Source organism: Trachypithecus francoisi, unplaced genomic scaffold (assembly GCF_009764315.1).
Source record: "Trachypithecus francoisi isolate TF-2019V2 unplaced genomic scaffold, Tfra_2.0 Lachesis_group17, whole genome shotgun sequence".
NCBI lineage: Eukaryota > Metazoa > Chordata > Mammalia > Primates > Cercopithecidae > Trachypithecus > Trachypithecus francoisi.
The window spans coordinates 71,571,226-71,598,240 of record NW_022681462.1 but is presented as its reverse complement, the minus strand read 5'-3'; the positions used below and the strand labels follow the sequence as shown (position 1 = coordinate 71,598,240).

Below are 27,015 nucleotides of genomic sequence, written 5' to 3'. Positions count from 1 at the left end.
CCAGTTTCTCAAACAGGAGGTGTTCACATTCCATTTATTCTCCAAGTGTGGAGTTGGTGCCCACCATGTGACTGACAATACAGAAGTGAAAAGCACATGACAAGCCAGGGATTTCAGGGTCTTGTTAGAAAGTGAAATGGAAGTGGTATTTTATTCCTTTGTGGCTTAGAGAGGGCTGTAATGCATTGTTACAGGTATAAACTAACATTTTAGAAGTACTTCCCCATTCTTGCCCAGGTCAGCTATGTCATTGGTAGTACTTGGCTGCCTTTTCTACCACTCCCTTTTCTAAATCTTATGTTACCCATAGTATACATGGCCCCTTTGTGTGCCTGCCTAAATGACTTCACTAAAGTTTTCTGTAAATCCCTCAAACCTCAAACTTAAGAACCCAAACTGAAATCTCTTAGCAGGACCAGCTGTCTGTGCGTCTTTTCCAGACACTGGGCTCATCCATTTGGATATGGACTCCCACAAAGCTGACAAGACCCTGTGGGTGCAGGAGCATCTCCTGAGGACCAAGGCCTTGAATGCCTTATTCACGTCAGCATCCCCAACACTTAGGGTGACACTCAGAGGGTCTTGATCTCAATGTGTGGAAAGAACAAATGCCCCCGTTATAGTACTGTGTTGGCTTGTTTTGCGGCGAGACTTATTCTGAGATTAAGAGCTGCATTTAGCTTCTTGGCCACCAGGATCCCAGAGTAAATTACTTTTCAGGACTCTAAATAGTACCAGGAGATTTGAAAGAACTGATGCAATTTCTAAAGCAGCCTGACTTCCTCCCAGGAAGTTACTCCCACACCAAGACTCTGACTTCATGACCACCAGATTTAGAAATTGAAGTATCTATGTAAGAAGTTGCCTCCTAGGCAGAAATCAAGAAATCCAGCTATAACATAGGTTAGAGTCCATTTTGGTTTTTATATCGTTCCACAGAGGAAAGGGGGAGGGGGAAGAATCTGGAGATGCTTTTTTTTTTTTTTTTTTTCCAGAGGCTCATGTATATCCCACATCATGGTCAGTTTCAGAGCAAGGGCTGTGCCCCCACCTCGGTGACTCCTGGAACACTAAATTGGATCTTTGTAGAGGAAGAAAATAACACAGTTGTAGATTTTCCGTAGCTGTTAATTAGTTTTATGGCATAATTAAAATAGCTCAAGAGTAAAACAAAGTCCAGCTTTAACGGCCTGTTAAGGCTTATTTTCTTATCTTGAAAAGAGGTAAGATAATGAAGTTTTAAACAGTTGAAGAAGTTAACTGGAAAGGAATTAACATTTCAAGGCCATGCCGCTTCTTCCTCCTCTTGTGATACCAACCAGAATTGAGGGAAAATAGGCAGCGGGGAACCCACACTGAATTTTCCAGACTCTACCGCTGAAAGACATTGCATATTTCTATTGTAATCATATGTGATGCAAGATAATGTTGCTCATATTTGAGTCCCAAAAGAAAGGATGTTTGTCTGAGCATCCCATGAGGTAAGCAACCCCATGAAGGACCCGTTGCAGCCAGCGAAGGGCTCCAGGTTCCTGACGTAGTTGATGGCAGAAGTGAATCTTTATTCTCTTACAGCGACTTTGTTTCTGAAAGAGGCCAAAAGTCACTTCAAGCTGAATCTGGCAGATAAGATAGAGGCCAGAGCTAAGGAAAATAAGTAGCAAAGCTGATCTAAACCAAGGTGTGACTGTGAAATAGTAACCATCTTCTCTGCACGTTTCAAAATGGGCCCTGGATGCCATGGCAAGAGGAAAATTCCAAAGCTGTGTGCAGCAGCGGCAGTACCACTGGAATACGTTTACAGCCTCCCAGGGCTGCTTAGAAGGGGGTCATGTTTATTTGGATATATAACCCCTGATTTGTTTGTTTTAAAAATAAACTTTATTATGTTAGTGTCGTACCTCATGTTTTCCTTGGAACATTCTCCTCTAATCCTCTTTGAGAGAGTGGGAGGGAGAGATTGTGAGGAGAGAGAGAAGTGTTAAACAGAGATTTCCTAAGGAGGACCAGGAATCCTGAATTACCTAAATAACCCACTTCATTATCTCCATTCCTTGGTAGCACTTGATATCTTTGAAGGCAAAGATAAATTCGAGTCCCCATTTTCAAGAGTCAGTGAGCAGTAACAGCTTGTTTGTGTGGCACTGTGATTGATCCTTGTCCGGCCGGGCAAGTGGCCTTTCCACGGGTTATCCGGCTTGGCACATGACAGACAGAGGTGCTGGTGGACTGTGGAGCCAGACCCGCTGTGGTTCCCCTCCTCGCCCTGCCGCTTCCTAGCCATGCATCTTGGACAAGTGACTTAATCTTGTGCCTCATTTTTCTGTGGAATTGAAACAATACCCTGTCCCACTGGTCAATGGAGATCAAATGGCATTGACATAGGTAACATGCTTAGCACAGGGCCTGGTACGTAGTGGGCATTCAGTAAGTGGAAGTTATGATTATTATTAGGTATCAAAGAACAAAACTTAATTGTCAGAATAAGCAAACCAGTTGGAGTAATAAATGTAGCCTATAGAGTTAAATGGCACAACCCTGATAGCCAAACATAAACTGTTTTGGTTATTTTTAGTTGGATATTCCCAGTCTTTATTTCTACATCCCTCTTCAGGCTGAGTGCTTAAAATACATTTATATGTAGTCTCAATTAGATTATGCTGTTTCCCCCAAAAGACTACAGTGACTCTTAATTTAATTTATAAAACCTTGAATTGCATGGAATAGCCACCACGTCTCACTTTAAACCTGGTAGCTTCCAAAACTTCCTGATGGCGTTTTCGCAAATGGGTCCTTACGTGTCACTGAAGGAGACAGCGTACCTAGGAAAAGAAATGAGGATACTGAGTGTGGTGGCTCGTGCCTGTAATTTCAGCACTTTGGAAGACTAAGGCAGGTAGATGGCTTGAGGCCAGGAGTTCAAGACCAGCCTGGGCAACACAGTGAGACTCCATCTCCACAAAAAAAAAAAAAAAAAAAAAAAAACCTAAAAATTATCCAGGCACAGTAGTCCTAACTACTCAGGAGGCTAAAGCAGGAGGATCGCTTGAGCCCAGAAGTTCAAAGAGCTATGATTGCACCACTACACTCCAGCCTGGGCAACAGAGTGAGACCCTGTCTCTTGAGAAAAAGAAAAAAGTTACTGGTTTTCCCATTGCCTCCAAGGCATTCAGAGTGATTGTTCTTTCTCATATATCATTTTATAAATATTCTTTTAGATAGTGATCTCATACAGCTGCTGAATGAGTATTTACATAAACCCTGTATTATGCTGTAGCTCAGCATTTGATCTTTGATATTTCTTCGGTGGTTTTGATACATCAGCTGAAATTATTCTACATAGGTCAGTATCATTCGGAAAACACCACACGTCATGGCCAGGTGCTTTAGGTCCAGGCTCAGTCTAAGTTCTTCCCATCATTATTCTCATGTGTGTGGAGAGAGGAAGGGAAGGAAGGAAAGAAGGAATGAAGGAGAGAGGGAAAGAGGGAAGGAAGGGGAGAGGGGGAAGGAAGGAAGACAGGAGGGAAGGAAGGGAGGGAGGGAAGGTGAAAAGGAGAGAAGGAAGGATGGAGGGAGGGAGGGTGAAAAGGAGAGAAGAAAGGATGGAGGGAGAAGGAAGGAATGTAGATAGGTGAGGGAGGGGGAAGGAGAGAGGGGAAAGGAAGGAGGGAGGGGAAAGGAGGGAAGAAGGAGGGAGGGGGAAGGAAGGAAGGAGGGAGTGGGAAGGAAGGGAGAAACGGGGAAAGGAGATGAGGGTGGGGAAGGAAGGAGAAAAGGAAGGAAGGATGGAGGGGAAAGGAAGGAGGGAGAAGGAAGGAAAAGAGAAAAGGAAGGAGGGAGGGAGGAGGAGGGAAGAAAGGAGGGAGGGAAGAGGAAGGGAGGGAGAAGGGAAGGAGGGAGGGAGGAAGGAAGGAAAGAAGGAAGCAAGGAAGGAAGGAAAAAAATAATAATATAGACAGTATAGACCACTGCTTGACCTTGAGTCAGAAGAGTTATGGACAAGATAGGATGAGAAGTTTCACCTCCCGTCTGATTTCTTTGTACAGTAATACTGTTACTCAAATTTTATTCAGTGATACTCCATTGTATGGACCAAGGTTCATATAAAATATAATCAGTGATACTGCTTAATGAAACATTGCTTCCTTTCATAAAGAATTCTCAGCAAAATAAACCCTAAATTTGATGGCCAAAACTAATGTCCTCAATGCAGTGTGTTGGCTGGAGGTCAGAGTACTACTTAACTTAGGCTCATTGGATGATTTTGTTCAGCCAATTTGACATGTGCATTTTGGATACCTTAGTGAAGCCGCCTCCTTTAAGGATTCCATATTATCAAGAACTTCTGTCATGAGTTTCTTTTGAAAGTCTCCAAATGAGTTTTTAGCCTAATAATTAGTGTGCCAGAAGATTTCTGTGCAGCCTCTACAAACATCGGGAAGTGCATTTTTTAATAGATACTGAAAGATTGATCTCTAATTACAACTAGAACTTTCCATGATTACTTGACTTAATGTCTCTTGTTGAACTGTAGCCAGCAGTAATGAGAAAAATGATAGAAGTTGTTGAGAACATAAGAGATGAGGCACTTGACACTTGATCTCAGTTTCTTCTTTGGGCTTGCTTCTAACACTCGCCAATGGATTGAGATTTATATCTATGGAGTAAAAGTTTTACAATATTAGGCCATTATTAGTGCCATTTATAAAGGTGCATATGCTTGAGTAGAGATGGCCTAAAGTATGTGGGGGGATGTGAGTAGGTATATACAAATGCTACACTATTTTGTATAAGGGACTTGGGACATGAGCGTCTTTGGATTTTGGTATTCATGGGGGTCCTAGAACCAGTCTCCCAAGGGTACCAAGGGACAATTGTAATTGGTAAGAAGAAAACGTAGAGACCACAGATCTGTGCGCATTTCTCTCTGTGACCTTCCTCTGGAAAAGCTCAGTCTGAAGCACAGACTGGGTCTTCAGAGAGAGCCACTTCCAGCTGCCTTAGAGCACTCGCTGCAAAGCTTGGGGCGGCTCAGAGAAAATGGGGCTCCTGATGCCATTATGGGCTTCTCATTGTGCCCTGAGATGTCCTGGGTTCTGTTTCTTGTGTCTGTTCAATGAACTCTGACCCTTCAAGAGCTTCCCAGATGCTTTCCGGGAAGAACCCTGGGCCCTGGGGACGACTGCCTTCCTAAGGAACTTTCCTTCTAGATGTCTTTGTAGTTTTTCTTAAGTGACAAATGGTGAGTGGCGCTGCTTTTAGAATCTGAACATAAAATGTCCCTGGATCAGTAGGTGTCATCTAGTTATCAGTCTCGCGCTCACACCCCCGCCACTGGGTTTTGATTTGCCCCATCTCTGCTTTGCTGCTAGATCTGCTGGTTCTTGGGGCCTCACTCTGAACCACATTATTGTATGCTAGAGGGAAATTTCTGTGTGTGAAATGTGGCCACTAGGGAGTCAGTAAGTTCAGGTACACCAGAAAAAGGCGGTGAGTCCCAGAGAAAGGGACCTTCAAGGAGAAGGTTGGAAGAGGGAGGAAATGAGTGTGACAAGGGACAATAGGAAGAAGGAGCAGAATATTTAAACTGTAAATCCCTGTGTATACTGTATAGACAAATAGCTCTTTTTTTTTTCTCAAAAACCACAGTTTTCTGGGGGAAAAAACGGATTGCAATGAAATGAAGCTGGTTTTAAAGTAGAAATGCCCTTGTGATGAGAGAAATCTACGCGGCATCCCTGGAAAACGAAGGAAGTGGTTTTCTCGGTGCCGACTCCCACTCAAGGGTTGCAGAGGAAACCTGCTAGTTCCCTGTGATGTTGCCATTATCACTCCTTACCATTCCCCTGTATTGTTTACAAAACAGGAACTTCTTGAATACATCTCTGTAAATAAACTCAGCTGGACTTTTTATCAATCTCTTTATCTCTTTCTAGATGACAGTCTAAGGACACTTATCTAACGGGTACCATTCCCTGCCGGTTGTTGTAGTGACCACCCAGTGCTGGCCTCAGTGGCCACAAGATGAGAGCCCTGAGGGTCCTCCTAAGAAAAATGAAAGACTAGGGAAACAAAAGTTTCACCAAATTCCAGAAATCCTCAGGCATACTGTGATTATACAAAGCTATTCCCTTGATCTCTCACGTGTAATAAGATCGTGTGCATTGTCACATCAGCGACTCCACCATGTGCTGTTCTTTTCACTAGAAGACACAATTCCAAAGAAGGTGGTGTGCCACTTCAGTGGGAAGGCCTATGCCGACGAGGAGCGGTGGGACCTTGACAGCTGCACCCACTGCTACTGCCTGCAGGGCCAGACCCTCTGCTCGACCGTCAGCTGCCCCCCTCTGCCCTGTGTTGAGCCCATCAACGTGGAAGGAAGTTGCTGCCCAATGTGTCCAGGTATCTAAGCCACCATCCTTCCATTTGTCAAGCTGTAATGTTGATTTAAGATGAAATCAAAGCAGAGCTCGACCTGCTTCCTCTTTCATTAGTTCACATGGCCCAAGTAGCGTGTCAGGCCCAGTTAGTGCTTCCCACCCAAAGACCCGATGGGTAACTTGGAAAACCATGACCATCCAGATGAGGGGCAGATTTTGGTTCCATGCCAGAATTGCTCTGGTTCTTTTCTTCTCATTTGCATTCTCTAAACTTTAGTATAACCAAACCCGGTGATGACACCTGCCCTATCAGAGTAGCACAGTTTTAGTGCAGTGTTGGACTAGTCTAGAGAAGGTGGTCCAAGATGGGACCCAGAAGGGAAGATGCTTAAGTGCCATTACACTGTGAAAATATATTAGAACCAAAGCGGAAGACCTGCGTTTAAAGAATGTAGTTCTGGTTCATTCTTTTTTTAGTTCATCAGTTCCAGCCAGTACCCATATTATCCATGCAGCCCTCTCCCAAGCCCTCAGCTGAACCTCTCATCTCTTTCCACACATAACGCAACCCCTGAGCATATCCCAGCTGGCTGTTTTGAATGCCTGCACCTGCATCTTTCCCCACGCCCCACTCTTCATGTCTGCTGCATTATCCATCTCATAGTTTCAAACCTAAGTCCTTCTCAGCTGCCCACAGCCTCCCCTAGCCCTTCTCTTAGTTTCCATGTCTGCACCTCCTGCCAAAACTATTCCTCTTTCCCCTCCGTCTAATCCCAAAAGTGTAAGACCTGAGCCCTCTCCATGGGGACTGAACCCCTAGACACACAGATTTCCCAGATAGTATAGACCACACAGACCCAAGTGAAGGCTCACTCTTAAGACTTCATTGAGGTCCTGAGCGAGTCAAGAGCTTTTCTGTCTTACCTCGATTCTCATGTTTTTTCGCAGCATTATATTAGAGAACCTTGTTCTGTTCAATACAGGGAGCTGGGAAGCATGCCAATTCAGAAGTGCATCTGTACTATGCAGTTGTAAGAGAGGGCAGTTGTTAAACCCAAAGAGTTTAAGTGAGCTCTGCACATGTTGGCCTTTTGTTTAGGCGTTATGCAAACTATTGCCAATTGAGCATTTCTAAAAATGTCCATTTATCTCCTAAAAAGGATAGGATGTTCTGCCAGGTAAGGGGGTGGAACCATTTTTCAGAGCCTTCAGTTGGGTTCTCTTTATAGTTTTCCATACACACTTGCTGTGTGTATGGAAAAAAGGAAAGTCTTAAGTGTTTTAAATGAGAAGAAAAAATATGTGGTTTTCCACTGGAATTATTTTATCTAGTATATATTCACCTATGTTTCACAAGTTTCATACCAATTTCCCCAGTAATATGCTTTTAATGATATAAATGATGAAACTTGACCTTATTTATTTCACGAAGAGTCATTTAATGCCTTTTATGTGCCAAGCACTGTTCTAGGCACTGAGGACACAGCAGTGACCAAATAGCAGTGCACACGTAGCTTACATTGTAGTAGGGAGAAACCAGGCAGCAAACAGGTAAACAGTAACTAGGCAGCCACCAAGATGGGGATCAGGCTCTGGAGAAAGGCGTAACAAGACAAAGAGGCTGGGGAGAAGTGGGGCAGGCAGGTTGTTTTGTATTATGTAGAATGGTCAGGGAGTACCTTACCAACAAGATGAGATTTAATGAAGAGACCCAGAATTGCAGTTCTCATGGGGAAGAGGCAGAACCTTTGGGTGTAGCCAGGGCCAGGGCCCTGGAGTGGGAACATGCTGTGCATGTTCAAGGTGCATGTTCAGGAGGAGCTGTGTGGAGGTAACTCAGTGAGCAAGGAGGAGGTAAGAAGTGGGGCAGAGAGGCAGCCACGGCCAGACATAAAGGCTCTCACAGATGAGTGCAGGATTGTATTGAGTGAGATGAAACCTTGGAAGGTTTGGAGCAGGGAGCGACAGCATCTGACTTACCTTTGAATGGGATTTCTCTGATGCTGGGTTGAACATAGACTGTGGGGCATGGAGGTCAAGAGTGAAAGCAGAGATATCAACTTTGAGGCTTTTTTAAGAATCCAAGTGAGAGATGACAGTGACTTGAACAGGGTGGTAGCCGTGGAGGTGGGGAGAAGTGGGCAGGTTCTGACTATGCCATATCAGTCGCATCAGTAGGATTTGAATATATGTGGGGAGTGAGTGGGAGAGGAGCCAAGGATGACTGCGACATTTTGGTTTGGGGCATTTTTAGCTTGAAATACTCAGCATCAAAGTGGAGATAATGAATAGACAATATCTAATCTGGGGTTCAGGAAAGAGATTGAAAGTAGATCTACAAATTTGAAAGTTGTCAACCATAGTTGGTTTCTAGTCTCAAGGTTTTTAAGCCTTGAGACTAGATGAGATGACCGAAGAGTAGGAATAAATAGAAAAGAAAAGAGAGCGCAGGACTGAGCCCTGAGACCTTCTAACTTTTGGAGATTGAGCAGGTGCAGAGGGCCTAGCAAAATAAATAGAGAAGGAGCACCAGGAATAAAGGAGGAAGCCAAGAGGGTCAGTGACATGGAAGCCAGGTGGAGAAAGGGTTTCTGGTACGAAAGAGTAAACAGCTGAATCAAGCGCCGCTGTTAGCCAAGTAAGATGCAATGTGGGAACTGACTTGTGCATTTAGCACTGCTGTAATGAACTTCACAGAAGTACAGTGGTGGAGGCAAAGTCTAATCAGAGTGGTTTCAAAACAGAATGGGAGAGGTGAATTGGATTCACCTCCCATTGGGAGTTATGGTCATGCAACTCTCATGCAGACCATGCAAAGTTCATGACTAAGATGGACTATGAAGTTGAGTGTCCTTGGAGGGTTTCACAGAGAAAGGACGTGAGCTAGATTTTAAAGGACAGATGTGCTCTCTTCATTGGAGTGAAGAGGATAACCTGACCAAGACCTGAGATGGGAAAAGTCAAGGCCGGTGCCTCTAAGGTCAAGGCCAATGCCCCTAGAGCACTGAGCTCTAGTAGCAGTAGGTAAGGACAGAAACACTAGCTTGGCCAGGATTTTTCAGGCCTTAATTATCAAATGAAGAGTGTAGATTTTGTTCTTCATAGGGAATGGGAAGGCTTATTTTTGAGCAGCTGAATGACAGGATCACAAAGGTGTTTTGGGGTAACCTTTGTGTAATGGGGTGGTGCGCAGGAATGACTAGAGCAGAGAGAGACCAGAGGCCAGGACAGCTGTAACATGCACTGCAAGTGTCCTAGGTGTGATAATAAGGACCCAAATTCAGGTAGTGGTGGTAGAAATAGAGGTAGATTCATTCTCCTTGGTTTGTGAGTTTCATAAGAGAGAGGACAGATACTGCTAACATCCTTGTTCATCATTAGAGATTTCTCCAGTGACTTCTCAGTTAAGATTTACTGTTGGTTTGAAATGGGTTGAAATTTAATTTCTGTTGATTAACTCTCCTCTCTGCATCTGCTGTATTCCTGATGAAACATTTTTCCATCTTTAAGCAATATTGCAATCAGTTGAGCTTGTGCCACCTTCTGTTTGATCCAGTATGGGCTGCCAGGAAGGCTGGATTCCTGTCCCATTCTTGCATTGGTTCATTGTATGATCTTAGTCAAGACTCATCACCAAAGTTTCAGGCTTCCATTTCTCATCTGGATAGCACATGCCACCTCCCAGAAATGCTGTGAGGATTATACCATCTCAGAAATGATGGTGTGGGAGGGAGCACTTCCCAGTCTGTCCAGCAAGAACCTTGCTTTGTTCTTTAGACATTCTGAATATCCTCTTTCTTTACAAAACACTGTCCACCTTCACCATATTTGGATATGCGTACAGAACCTGTGAGCTGTTAGGTGGTTAGCACCTGTCTCATTTTACAGAAGAAACTGAGGCTCAGGAAATTTAAGAGTGTTATCCAAAGTCATGCAGCTGGTTATCAGAGGATGAGACCCCTGTTCCTAAATTGACCTCAGGTTCCATCTCCCAAAAAAATGCGGACCTCAGCTTGTGAGCACCAGCCACCTCGCCCCATATTCCAGAAGAGGACATTTTTAAGGAAGGCAGCTCTTAACAGATGACCAGATGCCTCTGAAAGTAAAATATATCCCCAGTAAATTATCTTGAGTTCCTCCAAAGCTCAGATCAAGTATGAGCACAGGCGAGATTGTGACCATGTGCCCATTATCTTTGTGGCAGGGCTGGATGTAGCTTTTTGTAAGTCGCCCTGGCACTGTCCATCTACTATGCCAACAGCTATAAAGGGCTCTTGTAGTAAATACCAGAAGGGTTCTATTTTAGAGTCTTGGGTTGAAGGCGGTCTTTAGCCATGGAAGAAGGCCTGGGTCTAGGCGTGGAAGCAAATAGCATTCCCACTTCTTTTTGTTTCAACAAGCAGTTTTTTAACTAAAGAATTGTTCTTTTTGGCAAAACTGCTCAGAGGCAGCTTCCCTTTTATGTTCAAATTAAAGGGAAATGACTCTCTTCCCTTGGACTTGAGGACTGTGAACTGGAGCTGTGAGTGTTTTGTGATAAAGAAGGAGGTGTGGGTGGATTTTAATCAGAGCTGAACTGAGTGGTGGAGTGAGCTAATACACAGGACAGCTTATGAGCTGCTGGAAGTAAGAAGTAGCTGTCAGGCATCACTCATCAGGAGAGACCCATGGGGGCCAGGATTGGTCTCACTCAAAACTGTATGCCCAAAACCAATGCCTGCCATGTAGGAAGTGCTCAGGAAATATCTGTTGAACAAATGGTAATACAGTTAATCACTGAAGGAGACATCCTGCTTCACCATAGAGCCTTCTAACTTTCCCTGCTATTTCCAAGTAGAGCCCCTGTGGGAAGAGGACTCACTGTCATGCCTCAGCTTGGTGGAGTTTCACCTGAAATCTATCCATATGCAGGGTCAAGGCAAAATAATTCCAAAGTTACTTCTCTACTGCTCTCACTCAGGAAAAAGCCTGAGGTGGAACTCAGTCAGTCCCAGCTCTGGGGCCTCTGCAGAAGCTTTCACTACTTAGCCATTGACATTCACAGGTTTGGTGGAATCGGTGTCAAGTTCGCCCTTTACACTGAGGCCTCAGAAACCAGTGGCAGTTTGGCCCCTGTTGTCATAGGAAGGCTCAGTGTGAAGCCCTGGACTAGGCAGGGGAGGGACAGAAGGGTGTGTGACACTGAAAGGTGTCAAGTAAATGGCGACGTGGCTTTTCTGTCCATATTCACCCAGGAAATTCATACCACTTATGAGAGCTTTTCAGTGGCTGGATTAAATACCATCCCCCTACACACACCTCCCGGAGTCACCTAGTCCAAACCTACTGAATCAGGACCTGGGAGAGTCAGCACATTTTCTAAGCTCTTTGGGTAATTCTGATATGATTTTTAAAAATTTGAGAGTCAGTGGTTTGTGCTTAGGCCCCTGCGCCTGCAAATGGTACTACTTTCAGTAACTTCTATTTTTAATTCTCGAGTTTGCAGGGATGCACTGAACCTGTGGAAACTATAATTGTTCCCAGTTCTTTTTATGTTTAAAGGCTTTAACTAAGAAAGCAGAAGACTATTCTTGGAGGCAGCAAGAAAACTTGGGCTTTGGAATCACAGAACTGCATTTGAATCCCAGCTCTACCACTTACTAAATGCGTTTGAGCGATTTAACTTAACCTCTCTGGGTTTCTTTCCCTGGCTGGGTACTTAGTTAACTCATGGGGGAACCTTAGCAAGTACTCTCTTTTCTGTCACTTGCCTCTTAGAGTCATCTTAAGGTTTACTTCTCAAAAGCCTGGTAACTTTGAGACAGAAAACAATCACTCTAGTAGAGGGGATGATTAATCCTATTTTAATTTATATACTGTATATTTTATGTTGGTCTAAATTAGGCAATGGTGAGTATTTAGGATCCTACGTGTTGAGTAATTGCTTTGTAAAAATCAGTGAATAATATGGCAGGATCTGGCCAACAGGAAATATGTGCATGACACAAACTTTTATTGTCACATTTTGAAAACAGGTTCTTAAGAATGAATTGCTTTAAAATGTGGGGCTAGTTGTCATCAGCTGGATAAAGTATAAATATAAAGAAATATTTGTAGGAGCTGAGAAAAGCTCTGATTTTTTTTTTTTTGAAAAAAGACCTGATATTTGAGATAAATAATATTATTCTCAGTTTGTTTTATGTTGTAGTATAATACCTATCTGATCAAACTGGAAAATGTAAATATATTTACCGAAGATCAGTTTCTAATCTAAATGGTTCTAGTGGTAACATAATGGACATCTGAGACTTATACTCATGAGGTCTCCCTACAGTCTGTTCCCATGTAGGGGAAGAGAGAGGAGAGGGAAATGGCCAAGAAGTCCATAAGAAGTGGACAATGCGTAAACTTTTTCAAGTTTTGCTAACATATTTTGTGTAAGTTATTCAACACCCCTATATTAAAAAGCAGCAGCTATTAAACACCAACATTTATTAGCTGCTGGAAAGTAAAAGAAATAATTTCCGCTGGGGGCGGTGGCTCACGCCTATAGTCCCAGCACGTTCGGAGGCCGAGGCGGGTGGATCACGAGGTCAGGAAATTGAGACCATCCTGGCTAACGTGGTGAAACCCCGTCTCTACTAAAAATACAAAAAATTAGCTGGGCGTGGTGGTGGGCACCTGTAGTCCCAGCTACTCAAGAGACTGAGGCAGGAGAATGGCGTGAACCCGGGAGGCAGAGCTTGCAGTGAGCCAAGATCGCGCCACTGCACTCCAGCCCGGGCAACAGAGTAAGACTCCGTCTCAAGAAAAAAAAAAAAGAAATAATTCCACTTCAGCTAGTCCCCTTCAGTTTCCATAAAGTTATAAAACCAACACCATTTGAACATGAAAAAGCAGTTTTTGACCCTGGTGGAGTAGAGAATTCTTTTGTCTTTTAAATGTTACAAGACGCGTTCCTTTTCACTGCAAAGCTTGTGATTCTCTAGCATGAATGATGTAAATGGCAGAAACTGCATCTTTCACGTCCCAGGAGATGTGGGCTTGAATTGAGTGCACCATTTGAATCGAGAATACAAAAGCCAACAATACAGCAGCTTCATCATCTCTTATGAAAAATGTTCCCTTCTTTTAGAAATGTATGCCCCAGAACCAACAAATATACCCATTGAGAAGACAAACCATCGAGGAGAGGTTGACCTGGAGGTTCCCCTGTGGCCCACGCCTAGCGAAAATGATATCGTCCATCTCCCTAGAGGTAAGCATTGAAGGCAGCTGAGATCTGCCAGTTTTAGTTTTCTATGTGGTCTATTTTGGCTTTTTTCTAATTTTTAAAATTTCCTGTGAGTAACTTTTTAAATGACTTGCTGAAGTAAATTCAGATAACTGTTCCCGGGCAGACCTGCTTGGCTGAAACATTTGCACCACACATTGATATAATAAGTCAGCAGGTAACTGGATTAAATGCCTCCTTCCTGGCCCTCCTTGCTCAGAGACTTTGTAATGATGGAAATAAATATGTTCCTAGTCATAAGAGCTTCGTATCTGGAACTTCTAAGCCATCTCTCAAATGTATGTATATATAAACTTTATAAGGAGAGTAATCATGAATTAGTCACTGTCTCTTGTAGATTCTGCACTGAGCATTTGTACATTAGGTTACCGTCTACTTCTGGGCAGTTTTCACTTCATGCGAGTTCAATTTATTACCTGTGTTGATTTTTCCAGTCACCAGGTTTACTCCATGCCTTTTTTTCTTGCTCTATCCTTTCAGTTTGTGTGTAATAAAGATGTTGTCTCCCAATAGCTGTTAATATTTCCTTTTCTTTATATAAAAGTAGACCTCTTCTTGATCAGTAATATAAACTAGCTCTTGGCCGTGACTCAGTACTGCCTCCTGTCTACTCCAACCATATTTTCCAAATCATTGCTATATAATTTTTATATTTCTTTTGGAAGAAGCAATATTCATTGCTTGAGAGATTACTGGTCTGTGACTCTAGATATTCTAAACGTTATGCTTGGATCAAGCCAAATGACCAGAAAGCCAATTTCCTGGGCCTAGTGTTTTTGGCTCTCTGTAAAATTGTTCTGACTGAATGTGCTTTAGCATCATGCTTACATTCACTCAGTCAATAAATATTAGTGCCTGCTGTATGCCAGGCCCTGTTCTAGAGGCTAGACTTCAGTCATAAGTACAGCCATACTTATAGTTATGTTGAAGACCTGTGCATTGCATAGTATCTATGTTATAAAGCCCCTGAAGAGAAATTTTCTCATGCATCAATAGCAAGAAAATGTATACTTCTCCTAGGCGACTGATTTGTTTTAACCTAGAAGACACTGTGAATCCTATTAAAGACTGATAGTTGTTTCCATTTTTGGCTTTGGCTGCTACAAAGCTCAAAGCTAACTTTTAGGGCTTGGTTTTAGCACAGAAACAGCACCGGAAGACTGAATTTTGTAAACAGACCTCACTTGCAGCTTCATTTTTCTTTCACCGAGACCTTCCTTAATTTATATCTTATTCTTCTTGTATGACACATATTCCTAAAACTTCTTTCTATTTCATCTGGAATATGGGAAAGTAAAATTCATTCTTTTATTCGTTGTGTATTTAAAATCTGAATTCATCCATAAAATGTGACTCTTATCTTTGACATTTTTCTTGATGCTGATAAATATGTTTCTATAAAGCTTTACTGCCATCTGCACTGGCTAAAATGATTAGGAATGTTTTCTACCTCCCATTCCTCCCTGCTCCCACCACCCCTCCAGAACACACACAGAAGCATATATCATTTAAAATCTGAGTTTTAAACCACAGTCTTACATACCACAAAGCTCTGTCACTTCATAAGCTGAATTTCCAGAACAATTTGAGAGGAACTCCTTTCGACATTGTGTGTCATGTGTCTTTCACTAAACTGATTGTTAATGCATTTAGAAAACCTGACTACAGTGATTTCAAAATAGAATAAAAATAAGGAAACTTTAGGGGGTGCCCCCTACTGGTATATATTTAACCTTATTTCTGTCTGCAACATACATTGTAAGATACTTTAAAAGAACATAGGGGCCGGGCGCGGTGGCTCAAGCCTGTAATCCCAGCACTTTGGGAGGCCGAGACGGGCGGATCACGAGGTCAGGAGATCGAGACCATCCTGGCTAACACGGTGAAACCCCGTCTCTACTAAAAAAATACAAAAAAAACTAGCCGGGCGAGGTGGCGGGCGCCTGTAGTCCCAGCTACTCGGGAGGCTGAGGCAGGAGAATGGCGTAAACCCGGGAGGCGGAGCTTGCAGTGAGCTGAGATCCGGTCACTGCACTCCAGCCCGGGCGACAGAGCAAGACTCCGTCTCAAAAAAAAAATAATAATAATAACATAAAGGTCGTCATTCATAAGTGTAAAACTAAATGTAGTCACCTATGCAATATAATTCATTAAGGCAGAAAAACTGTCTAATACGCCTAAGCAAGATTTTCAACAAGTTTATGAAAAGACAATATTGCTTAGAGTTCAGTAAACCAGAGTATCAACCAAAAGACCAACCTCCTGATTCTGATTAGTTTTGATCTAATTAGTCTTAGTTATTACACTAGTAGGTAAGAGAATATACTTTGTTCTAGTCCCGTTTGCCAGTAAGCAAGGAGATCAGCTAATGTTTCTTCTTCAAAATCTGAGAAGACCATATATGTTAATAGTAATCAAAATAATTTAATGGTCTACTTCACTTTTTCAAAATCTACCTAAGCACCTTCTTATTTTCTTGATTAGCTAGAGCCGGCATCATCTTATCCAATTATTAAGATTGTCACTTTGATTTTTTTTTTTAACATTCATCCCTAAGCGCTCTGCCCTCTACTAAGAGCTCTTTGGATCAAAATTAGATTTTAATCACATTTTTAGCCTGAAAAAACTGAGAAGCAATAAAACCAAGTTGCCAATCTCTGTTTGCAATGTCATTAAAATAATCCTGAACAATTCCGGTTTAGGTAATAAATGCTTATAATTTTTCTTTTCCTAGATATGGGTCACCTCCAGGTAGATTACAGAGATAACAGACTGCACCCAAGTGAAGATTCTTCACTGGACTCCATTGCCTCAGTTGTGGTTCCCGTAATTATATGCCTGTCTATTATAATAGCATTCCTGGTCATCAATCAGAAGAAACAGTGGATACCACTGCTTTGCTGGTATCGAACACCAACTAAGGTACTGTCTTGAAAAAATCTCTTGAATGATGACTCTAGGAAAACTTACACTTACATTGAAATTGCTTGAAACCTTGTGTCTTCACCAGTGAAATTTTTACTTTGCTATTCATAGCCTCAAATCCATACCAGGCTATCGTATGAATCAAATATATAGTACTTGCCCAGGGTTGGACTTAATCACAAGGTGAATTTTATCCATTGGTTAATGAATCCTGACCTTACATGGATCCAGTTTTCTGGAGGTACTCTAAAGTTTTCAAACGAACAAATACCTCTGGATTTATTCCTAAATCATTCTTTATATTAGACATTAAACTTGATCACCTGGCATTTATCAGTCATCAGTCAACTTAGAATTGGGAGGGAAAAGAAGTCACAAAGGGAGGAAGGTAATACTCAGGAGAGGGCTGGAAGATCATGAGGGTATACAGAAGGCAAAAGGACAGGTCAATGCATCAAAGGCAAGCACCAAGTGGAAAGGTCACAAAAGATGAAGAGGTGTTGGAAAGTAATAGTAGACAAGGTAGGGAGAGGCAGATTTCATATTGCGGGAGAAAATATATATATTTGTTTTCAGTACAAATGTAAAGGGCCTCTAAATCTGCCTATTTTGAAAGATAAGAAAAACCTGTATTAAGGGAAATAAATCATAATCCCTTCCAACTCTGATTCTGCCTTTTGCCTTGAGTTGGTTTATTTTAATCATACAACCTTAAGAATTGGAAACAGCCTGAATAATTATGTAATATAATTTACCATCTGGTTAACCCTTCCAAGTAAAACTTCTGTCCTGCGGTTATCCTGCCTCCGATTTTCCTTTGAATAAATGTGCATCAGGCACAGCCTCTATACTGGGTCACGATACAGTTGCCAATGTCCAAAGCTGGGAAACAGACCCACTCATAAAGTGTATGGAATGACTAGAAACACACGGGCTGGCCCAGCCTATGATGGTGTTCTACAGTCTGAGTGGTTAGAAATCATCCCTTTGTTTTTAAAATCTGCCTACCTTCCACTTATTCTTCAACCCCCTTTAAACACAGGTCTGCACTTCAAGGATTTGAAATCATTTCACCAGTCTTTTTTTTTTTTTTTTAGTTCTTTCATCTTCCTATTTGACATAGTTTTTTGACATTTCACCTTTAAATGCAGTTTGTCAGTGTCCTTCATAAAAGTATAGTTGGTACTAGAACAGGATGTGATACTCTGCATACAGTCTGTCAATGAATTGTGAAACTATTATCTGAGTCAGGTACTAAATTTCTGTTCATTTGCAATAATGTAAAGCAGCTAATTCTTTGTGGTTTTATTCCTCCTCTCATTAAATAGCCTTCTTCTTTAAATAATCAGCTAGTATCTGTGGACTGCAAGAAAGGAACCAGAGTCCAGGTGGACAGTTCCCAGAGAATGCTAAGAATTGCAGAACCAGATGCAAGATTCAGTGGCTTCTACAGCATGCAAAAACAGAACCATCTACAGGCAGACAATTTCTACCAGACAGTGTGAAGAAAGGCAACTCAGTTGCGGTTTCAAAAGACAGAAGATGACTCAATCTGCTCTAAAAAGTAAACTAGAATTTGTGCACTTGCTTAGTGGATTGTATTGGATTGTGACTTGATGTACAGCGCTAAGACCTTACTGGGATGGGCTCTGTCTACAGCAATGTGCAGAACAAGCATTCCCACTTTTCCTCAAGATAACTGACCAAGTGTTTTCTTAGAACCAAAGTTTTTAAAGTTGCTAAGATATATTTGCCTGTAAGATAGCTGTAGAGATATTTGGGGTGGGGACAGTGAGTTTCCATGGGGAAATGGGTGGGAGGGTGGTGTCGGGAAGAAAAATTGGTCAGCTTGGCTCGGGGAGAAACCTGGTAACATAAAAGCAGTTCAGTGGCCCAGAGGATATTTTTTTCCTATTGCTCTGAAGACTGCACTGGTTGCTACAAAGCTCAGGCCTGAATGAGCAGGAAACAAAAAAGGCCTTGCGACCCAGCTGCCATAACCACCTTAGAACTACCAGACGAGCACATCAGAACCTTTTGACAGCCATCCCAGGTCTAAAGCCACGAGTTTCTTTTCTATACAGTCACAACTGCAGTAGGCAGTGAGGAAGCCAGAGAAATGCGATAGCAACATTTCTCTAAAGCGGGTTATTAAGGATATATACAGTTATACTTTTTGCTGCTTTTATTTTCTTCCAAGCCAATCAGCCAGTTCCTAGCAGAGTCAGCACATGAACAAGATCTAAGTCATTTCTTGATGTGAGCACTGGAGCTTTTCTTACAACAACGTGACAGGAAGGAGGGAGAGGGTGGCGACCACCAGGCATTTCCAGGGGCTATATTTCACTGTGTGGTGTTGCTTTGTTCTGTTATATTGTTGGTTGTTCATAGTTTTTGTTGAAGCTCTAGCTTAAGAAGAAACTTTTTTTAAAAAGACTGTTTGGGGATTCTTTTTCCTTATTATATAGAAACTACTTCATTTATTATTCAAGCACCTTTGTTGAAGCTCAAAAAAAAATGCCTCTTTAGCATTTATGTAACTATGCTTCAAAAAACAGAAGTATTTGTGTGCATGTGTATATAATATATATATACATATATATTTATACACATACAATTTATGTTTTCCTGTTGAATGTATTTTTGAGATTTTAACCAGAACAAAGGCAGATAAACAGGCATTCCATATCAATGCTTTGATCACTTACAAATTTTTTTGAATAACACAGAATCTCATTCTACGTGCAGTTTAATTGGAAAGATGTGTGTGAGTGTGTGTGTGTGTGTGTGTGTGTGCACGCACGCCTTGAGCAGTCAGCATTGCACCTGCTGTGGAGAAGGGTATTCCTTTATTAAAATCTTCCTCATTGGGATTTGCTTTCAGTTGGTTTTCAATTTGCTCACTGGCCAGAGACACTGATGGCAGTTCTTATCTGCATCACTAATCAGCTCCTGGATTTTTTTTTTTTTTCAAACAATGGTTTGAAACAACTACTGGAATATTGTCCACAATAAGCTGGAAGTTTGTTGTAGTATGCCTCAAATATAACTGACTGTATACTATAGTGTTAACTTTTCAAACAGCCCTTAGCACTTTTATACTAATTAACCCATTTGTGCATTGAGTTTTCTTTTAAAAATGCTTGTTGTGAAAGACACAGATACCCAGTATGCTTAATGTGAAAAGAAAATGTGTTCTGTTTTGTAAAGGAACTTTCAAGTATTGTTGTAAATACTTGGACAGAGGTTGCTGAACTTTAAAAAAAATTAATTTATTATTATAATGACCTAATTTATTAATCTGAAGATTAACCATTTTTTTGTCTTAGAATATCAAAAAGAAAAAGAAAAAGGTGTTCTAGCTGTTTGCATCAAAGGAAAAAAAGATTTATTATCAAGGGGCAATATTTTTATCTTTTTCCAAAATAAATTTGTTAATGATATGTTACCAAAATAGATTGACATCAGCCTGATTAGTATGAATTTTGTTGATAATTAATCCATTCCTGGCATAAAAAGTCTTTATCAAAAAAATTGTAGATGCTTGCTTTTTGTTTTTTCAATCATGGCCATATTATGAAAATACTAACAGGATATAGGACAAGGTGTAAATTTTTTTATTATTATTTTAAAGATATGATTTATCCTGAGTGCTGTATCTATTACTCTTTTACTTTGGTTCCTGTTGTGCTCTTGTAAAAGAAAAACAAATCTAATTTCCTGAAGAATAAAACAGATATATGGCACTTGGAGTGCACCATAGCTCTACAGTTTGCTTTTGTTTTCTTCAAAACACACAAAGCTGTAAGAGAATTATCTGCAACCTGATTCTTGGCAGGAAGTAAACATTGTGAGTTGAAATCACACAGTGTAACTTCTAAAAAGATTCCATCATCTCTGGGATCCGAAAGACAAATTGTCCTTTTAAGGTTATTATTAGTCCAGTGAACCTCTGGTGTCACAAGAAGTCCCCGGGCCTTTGTCGTTAGGCGGGCCGTTCTTTCCCAAGGAATCCTTGCAAAAAGAAGAGTGTCTCCCAGAGTACGCAGCATAGCGGTGCTGTTTGTTTTTAGGGAGACAAGAAACCTACCTGCTGTCAGAAACGTGCTCATAACCAGAATCAAAATTAACTTGCTACGCACAGGAGGATTGTGGTGGGAAACCCTACAGTAGTTCAATGCTGAAGAAGAAAGACTTTACCAAGCAAAATCAGGGGAAGCCTGACTGCAAAGAGACTTTGAGCTGCTAGGAAAAAATAGGTATGTTTTCATACATTTTAGAAGCATCAATTTAAGAATGAGCTATAAACAGACCACTGTTGAATCTCCTTTAAAAAAATATATCCCCTAAGGACTTTCTGCTACATCATATACCCTTTAAAGCTACATTTCTTCAGTACAAGGCATCATTTTTACAAATTCACATCAAACTAATTTAAATTATTACTATTACTGGGTATGTGTGCATCTGGGGAAAGGGCCAGTAAGCTCCACATAGGAACGTTAATAAAATAAGGAAACCATCTCAAGTTTCTCATACCCCTAGAGATGACGGCTGAAATGCCAAGCAGGCATTAAACTTCAAACCGAGCCCCTGCCCTTTGCAGTCACAGCGTCTCAGTTGCTGAGTGGAGTGAGGAATAGGTATAGCCCTGTTTGCTCACAGGTGGAACTGTGAAAGCTTCCTATAGCAGGTCCCATTTAGACTCTTACTTCATTCATGTCGTCTATGGGAAGGGGCTGCATGGCTGTTCGTTTGAAATGTCTCACAGCCCCAGAAAAAAGAGCAGGACTTCTGTCTGTCACTCCACAGCAGCCCAGCATACTCTTAAAAAAAAGAAAAAGTCCTCCTCTTCTCCTTCGTAGCATTCTGGGACTAATCAGGGTTTCATCTGCTCACACACTGTAGCGATAGGCTCTGTGTGGAATTAAGGGAAAGAATCTCGTACTGTAAGGAAAAAAAAATACAACACAAAACCCCAAATATAAGGCTCTCAAACATATTTTTACTTCTTAAAAAATTTATTAAATGCCATTGATTTGATTGGAACCAGCAAAAGTCCTCATGATATTGATGAATCCATAAGTAGCTGTATCTAGAATTCATACTTAAGAAAAACACACAGGCATGAATAAAATATGACACCGTAATGAGAATAGGCAATTCTGCAGTGTACACTTTGTCAAGCACCTCAGAGGATACGAACTTTTAAAGTACAAATTCTTCACAGACACCTGAAGCAGAACATTTGAAAATCAAAAGTTAAACAGTACAAGATTCTAAAAGTGAATGGCAATTTAATGGTTAAAATTTGACCAATGGTTAAACAAGCAGCAAGCTACAAAATCCATCATCACCAACAGTTTCCAATGTTCACTAAGTATTAAGCCAAAGTAATGCATATTCTGGTTTTGCTTCTTCGGGAGCAGCCCAAGTTTATTATGTTTCAATCTCTGAACAATACTGGTAGGTAATATTTATACTGACAATTCTCACAAAAATCAGTGTTGGTTCTTGCCATCACTGAATTTATAGTATAACTCTCCCAAGGCTTTAATCTAGTTCATCAGTGCACTTTAGATTAGAAAGCCATAAAAACAGATGGGCATACTGTCAGTTAATGAGAAATATAACTGCACATGCACAATTAATATTACTCTCTTACTCTACTAAGAGAACAGTTCATAAGTATTAGTAGATTTAACAAAAACCATCTCTAGAATTCAAAATAGTGCCCATATTTCCGTTGGTTCTATAATATAAAGAATTAGTGAAGTCAAGATCTGTTAATACTAAATCAAACCCAAGTTCAAATGTGCTGAGTTTCCAATAGCAAGAAGGCAATGGTAGCCAGCTTTCAGAATAATGCTGTAGGAAATCTAGCTCGGAGCCCACCGTAGATAAAGTTGCTGGTCTATGTAGGACACAGAACTAGAAGGAAAAGAGAACTTTTAGGTAAAAATGTATATTTTGTATACATTTACACAAAACATACATTTTACATGTACATTTAAAAAATTAATGAGAACTAAATGTTAATGCAAAGATCGATAGTAGCAATTTTTTAAAGGTTTTAAGAGGCTATACCCAACAAGGATGAGTTCTCAACACAGAATTTCCCAGAAATGAGATACCAAAAGGCCATGTCTCTTTAGGGTGCCACTTGGAGAAAGAAGCCCCTAACATTTGCCCTATACTATGAGGCTTGTGACACAGCAAACAGGCTCCCTAGAGAAGTCAAAGAAGGGTGCGAGTTTCTGCACACATTTTTATTCCTAACTAGGATCAGCAAGGCAGCAGCCACGCATACATTACTTCAGAATGAGCCTTGGGTCCTACCGTCAAGGCGGCAGTGGCGGCAGGCTGCAGTGGGGTCATTAAGCAGGTGTGAGAAGGAGAAGCTCAATTAGCACAGACAGTGCCCACCCTACTCCCTTTCTCAGGCCAAATGAGACCACTTTTCTACCTTCTTTCACTTCTGACGTTTGCATTAAAACCAAGATGGTGTATTTAGGCAGCCAAGCCACACTCATCTGTTAAAACAACAACAAACTAGCCAAAAAAGGGGAAGGAGTATTACCCCCTTGAGCAATATCCCCCTCCCAGGCAAAGTGTCCTATTACTGGCCCCCAAGGGGGAGGAACAGTTAACCAGCTGTGAACTTTCAGGATGGGTGGAAAAGAGCATTTTCAATGACCCCACTTCACCACCTTCCCACACACTTAAATACATCTCCGCATTACACTCCCGTCTTCGTTTTCTCTGACTACAGTCTGTGCTGTAGTCTGAATCCTCGCTTCTTTTCCACCCAGTCCTCACAATACAAAGCCAAGACGAAACCACAACGCATGCACACAGACAGCTCATCAGAAGCAGGTACAGTATAGATAGAACTGGGCTTACAGACAGGAGCCAGCGGCCCGAGCATGAGGAGCAGAATTAGATGGGTGCTGCTTCCCTAAGGCATGCGGTATAGGTACGTTCACAATTACAGTCCTAGGTTTTCAGAGTAAAGAATTAAAAATCATTTTCCCCCAGAGGACTGTTCTTTGGGTCATAACATCCTTCCATGCAGTTAAATGCTAACATAGCTAGAGAATGCTTCAGAAGCTCATTCTATCTCTGGCCCTCACAGAGCCATAGGGACCCGCTATAATTAAAATTTAAGACATGTTCTTTATGTTCATCTCATTCCTGTTTCACATCTAGAAGAACAAACCTCAGAACAATCCAGCTTTCATACCAATGCTAGCACAACACAAAAGCAAACAAAGATGTCAGGTATTAAAAAAAAAAAAAAAAAAAATCAGAATTTAATAGGGAGAAAATCCTCCATGAGAAAACCAGCTTATTTTTAAAAATGATGTCAACTCAAGTCTGTTCTACCCCAGTGTTAACCCACTAATGGCTAGCTCATGCTTCTTAGCTCTTACAGCATCAAGACTCTTAAAAGTGAAACGTGTGATTCACTTTGAGCACCCTGAGTATACTACTGAGGTTCCCCTTTCAAGACACTATGGTTTAAGAAAAGTCCATGTGAGATTTCTGATGTCTCAGAAATCTTTCTCTTCCTTGTGCTCAGCTAACTTGAATGGAGAAGAGAAAGAACCCAAAGAAGACTGTTACTAAAAGAGGATTGCTCTCAAAATTTGATCAAACACTATAAGATGCATTTTGTGATGCTTTCAAAATCTGGTCTCTGAATACCTGCTACTTTAAAAAATACTTCATTGAAAAGTATTAATTTTGCTTCTAGAGTTCTTCCGTCCCTTCTTTATCATCCAAATTTTGCTCTTTCCTCAGCAAAGTAACTCAACCTCTCACTCTTCTTTTGCCTCATCAATATTCCCATCCTGTGTGAGCCTCATCTTGCCTTTAAGATTTGTGGCTGGTTTTTCACTATCCTGGGTTTATGAAAGTCCATTCTTTTTATTTCCCCGCTTCCCTCCCTGTGCCTTACATCAGTCCCTTTCGTATTCCCTTTGGCACTGTTCACAGATGTGACTTCCTTCATCCATCCTCACTAATGATCTGTCCTCCTCCTTTCCACTGTCCTCAAGATGACCGAGACCACCCTTCTCAAACTTCCCAGTGCCAACCTGCCAACATCTGATACCCACATGATTATGGCGCCATCTCACTAATTTTCTTCTACTACCTCCCTCGATGTTTATAGTTTAGCTGTGGAGATTATTTCCAGCCAAAACCTCAAATAAATAAAAGTTAAATTTTATAAAACCGTAATATATAATGTTGACAGAAGTCAGTCATGTATCTAATCCTCACCCTGCATAACAAGATTAATGAAAGTTGTGCATTGGGAAGTTACTATCTAATGTATTAGCAAGATGATGTATTTACTGACTAATCCAAACCTCCCAGCCATCGCACCTATACCATTATAAAACTCACCTTTCAGAATATAATCCGTTAACAAGCTCGGAACTTTTTCACTGTCCTCCTTCATGGCACGAAGAACTGCAGAACAGAAAAGGGGGAAAAAGACGACGATTAAAAATTCAGATCAAAAATATTATTTAATTTCAATCATTGTGGCCTTCATCTTCCTTAATTATAGGATATAACTGACTCATGCAAATTACAGGTGATTTTCCTGATAAAGGAATACAACAATAAAGGCCCAATAATTTATTTTAGTGGAGTAAGTTTACAAGAATTTATTTTAGGTAACAATATCCTGCTTACCTGAGAGTTACTTCCCTGTTTTAAAATTTCCAAACAGTAGAGGCGAAAAAGAGGAACTGGGTTATTTACAAGGAGCCTCGCTCTATAATAATACTGGAAAGTGGGTTACGGTAATGTGCACCTCAATGAACTCGGTGCAACAAGAGGACCTCAGTGCTGTAGATCAAGCAAGCTAGAGAAACTCTCAGAGAAATGGAAAGTTAGCTATACCCTCCAACAAGCATATCTGTCAGACTCCTTGAAATTTTCAAAGAAAAGACCCAAATAAAGAACAGACTTCCATGGAGCAGCACCTGGCATCTGCCTGGCTGTCACCTCCTCTGCACTAGGGGAGGAACCTGGGAGAATTAACCTCATCCTAATTTGACAATTTTATCTTCTAAGTAAAAACGAAAATAGAAAAAACAGCCACCTAGTATAATGTTTTTCTTTTTTAAGCTAGATCATTCAGGTCGAGACAAACTCACAAATATTATACTTTAACAGAGTTTGCCAACTCAAATTTTCTCCCGAGCATCCTGGTAAAAATATTTCACTGTTTTTCCCCACCAATACAACAAGGCAAAATAGTGTAAGTGTCAAATCAGCCTTCCTGGGTTTCAACCCTGGCTCTGCCACTTCCTAATTGTGTGATGTTGAGCAAGCTACTTAACCACTTTTGTACCGAGCTCTTCCTCTGTGAAATGAGAATAATAGATTTAATCTCAAAGGTTTGTGAATGAGGACTAAGCTACTAATTCAGATACAAAGGTCATATCATAGTGCCTGGCACATAGTACATGCTATGTATCAACTGTAACTAACACTATTATTAAAATTTCTATTACTATTATTATTACACCCAGAATCCCTTAACAGCTTTTAGGAGGAAGACTATATATGCATAAACACTGTGACTGTCTCTCCACAGAGCTCTTCTTTTGGAAAGAAAAGGAGCTTTGGACCCAAATATGTCCAAAGATTCCAAACTGTGTCAACCTATAAAGATATCTCGATGCTGGAATTAGATGATGACTTTAGTTTGACCAACGAAGTATTTGTTCTTGATCTGAGAAGCTGAGGTCTGCCAGTAATTCCTGGCTTATGAGCAATATTTATTTATGTTCCCTTCTTTAGAGGGCTACCATGTTCAGTATTTCTGCTTCCAATCATGTTTAAAATTTTTTCTAACTTCTATATAAAATCACATACCAAAAACCAGCATCATTAAAAGTATAATTTCCTGGGAATTAAGAGACCCAGCTCTGTAATTAACCATCCCCCTGTGTGATCTTGGACACGCATAACTTCATAAGTTCTTCCTGAAAGTAAGAGGGCTGGCTACCCGGTTAATCTCTTGATTTTTTATTTCAGACTGGCTGGCATCACTTGATTTATCCATATTTAAATATAAAACTTTTTAAAGAATTATTCACCTGGCCGGGCACGGTGGCTCAAGCCTGTAATCCCAGCACTTTGGGAGGCCGAGACGGGTGGATCACGAGGTCAGGAGATCGAGACCATCCTGGCTAACACGGTGAAACCCCGTCTCTACTAAAAAATACAAAAAATTAGCTGGGCGAGGTGGCGGGCGCCTGTAGTCCCAGCTACTCGGGAGGCTGAGGCAGGAGAATGGCGTGAACCCGGAGGCGGAGCTTGCAGTGAGCTGAGATCTGGCCACAGCACTCCAGCCTGGGCGGCAGAGCGAGACTCCGTCTCAAAAAAAAAAAAAAAAAAAAAGAATTATTC

General features: G+C 41.1%; 2 protein-coding genes across 6 annotated transcripts in view; one reads left to right on the top strand and one right to left on the bottom strand.

Moving 5' to 3' along the window:
* The window catches only part of CRIM1 (cysteine rich transmembrane BMP regulator 1), a 197,108-nt gene extending 176,765 nt beyond the window's left edge, over positions 1 to 20,343 (top strand). For 3 of the 4 annotated variants that reach the window (XM_033176052.1, XM_033176053.1, XM_033176055.1), the window contains 4 exons: positions 6,211 to 6,405; positions 13,498 to 13,620; positions 16,391 to 16,578; positions 17,910 to 20,343. In XM_033176052.1, the coding sequence (XP_033031943.1) occupies positions 6,211 to 6,405; positions 13,498 to 13,620; positions 16,391 to 16,578; positions 17,910 to 18,086 (683 nt within the window). In that variant the 3' untranslated portion in view covers positions 18,087 to 20,343. The remainder of the gene's footprint in view (positions 1 to 6,210; positions 6,406 to 13,497; positions 13,621 to 16,390; positions 16,579 to 17,909) is intronic. The other variant, XM_033176054.1, reaches the window with a different exon arrangement.
* A 1,238-nt stretch (positions 20,344 to 21,581) lies between these two features.
* Positions 21,582 to 27,015, bottom strand: part of FEZ2 (fasciculation and elongation protein zeta 2) — a 46,555-nt gene continuing 41,121 nt past the window's right edge. For both annotated transcript variants that reach the window (XM_033176056.1, XM_033176057.1), the window contains 2 exons: positions 24,994 to 25,059; positions 21,582 to 22,512 (listed from right to left, as the gene is read on the bottom strand). In XM_033176056.1, coding sequence (XP_033031947.1) covers positions 22,496 to 22,512; positions 24,994 to 25,059 — 83 coding nt within the window. In that variant the 3' untranslated portion in view covers positions 21,582 to 22,495. The remainder of the gene's footprint in view (positions 22,513 to 24,993; positions 25,060 to 27,015) is intronic.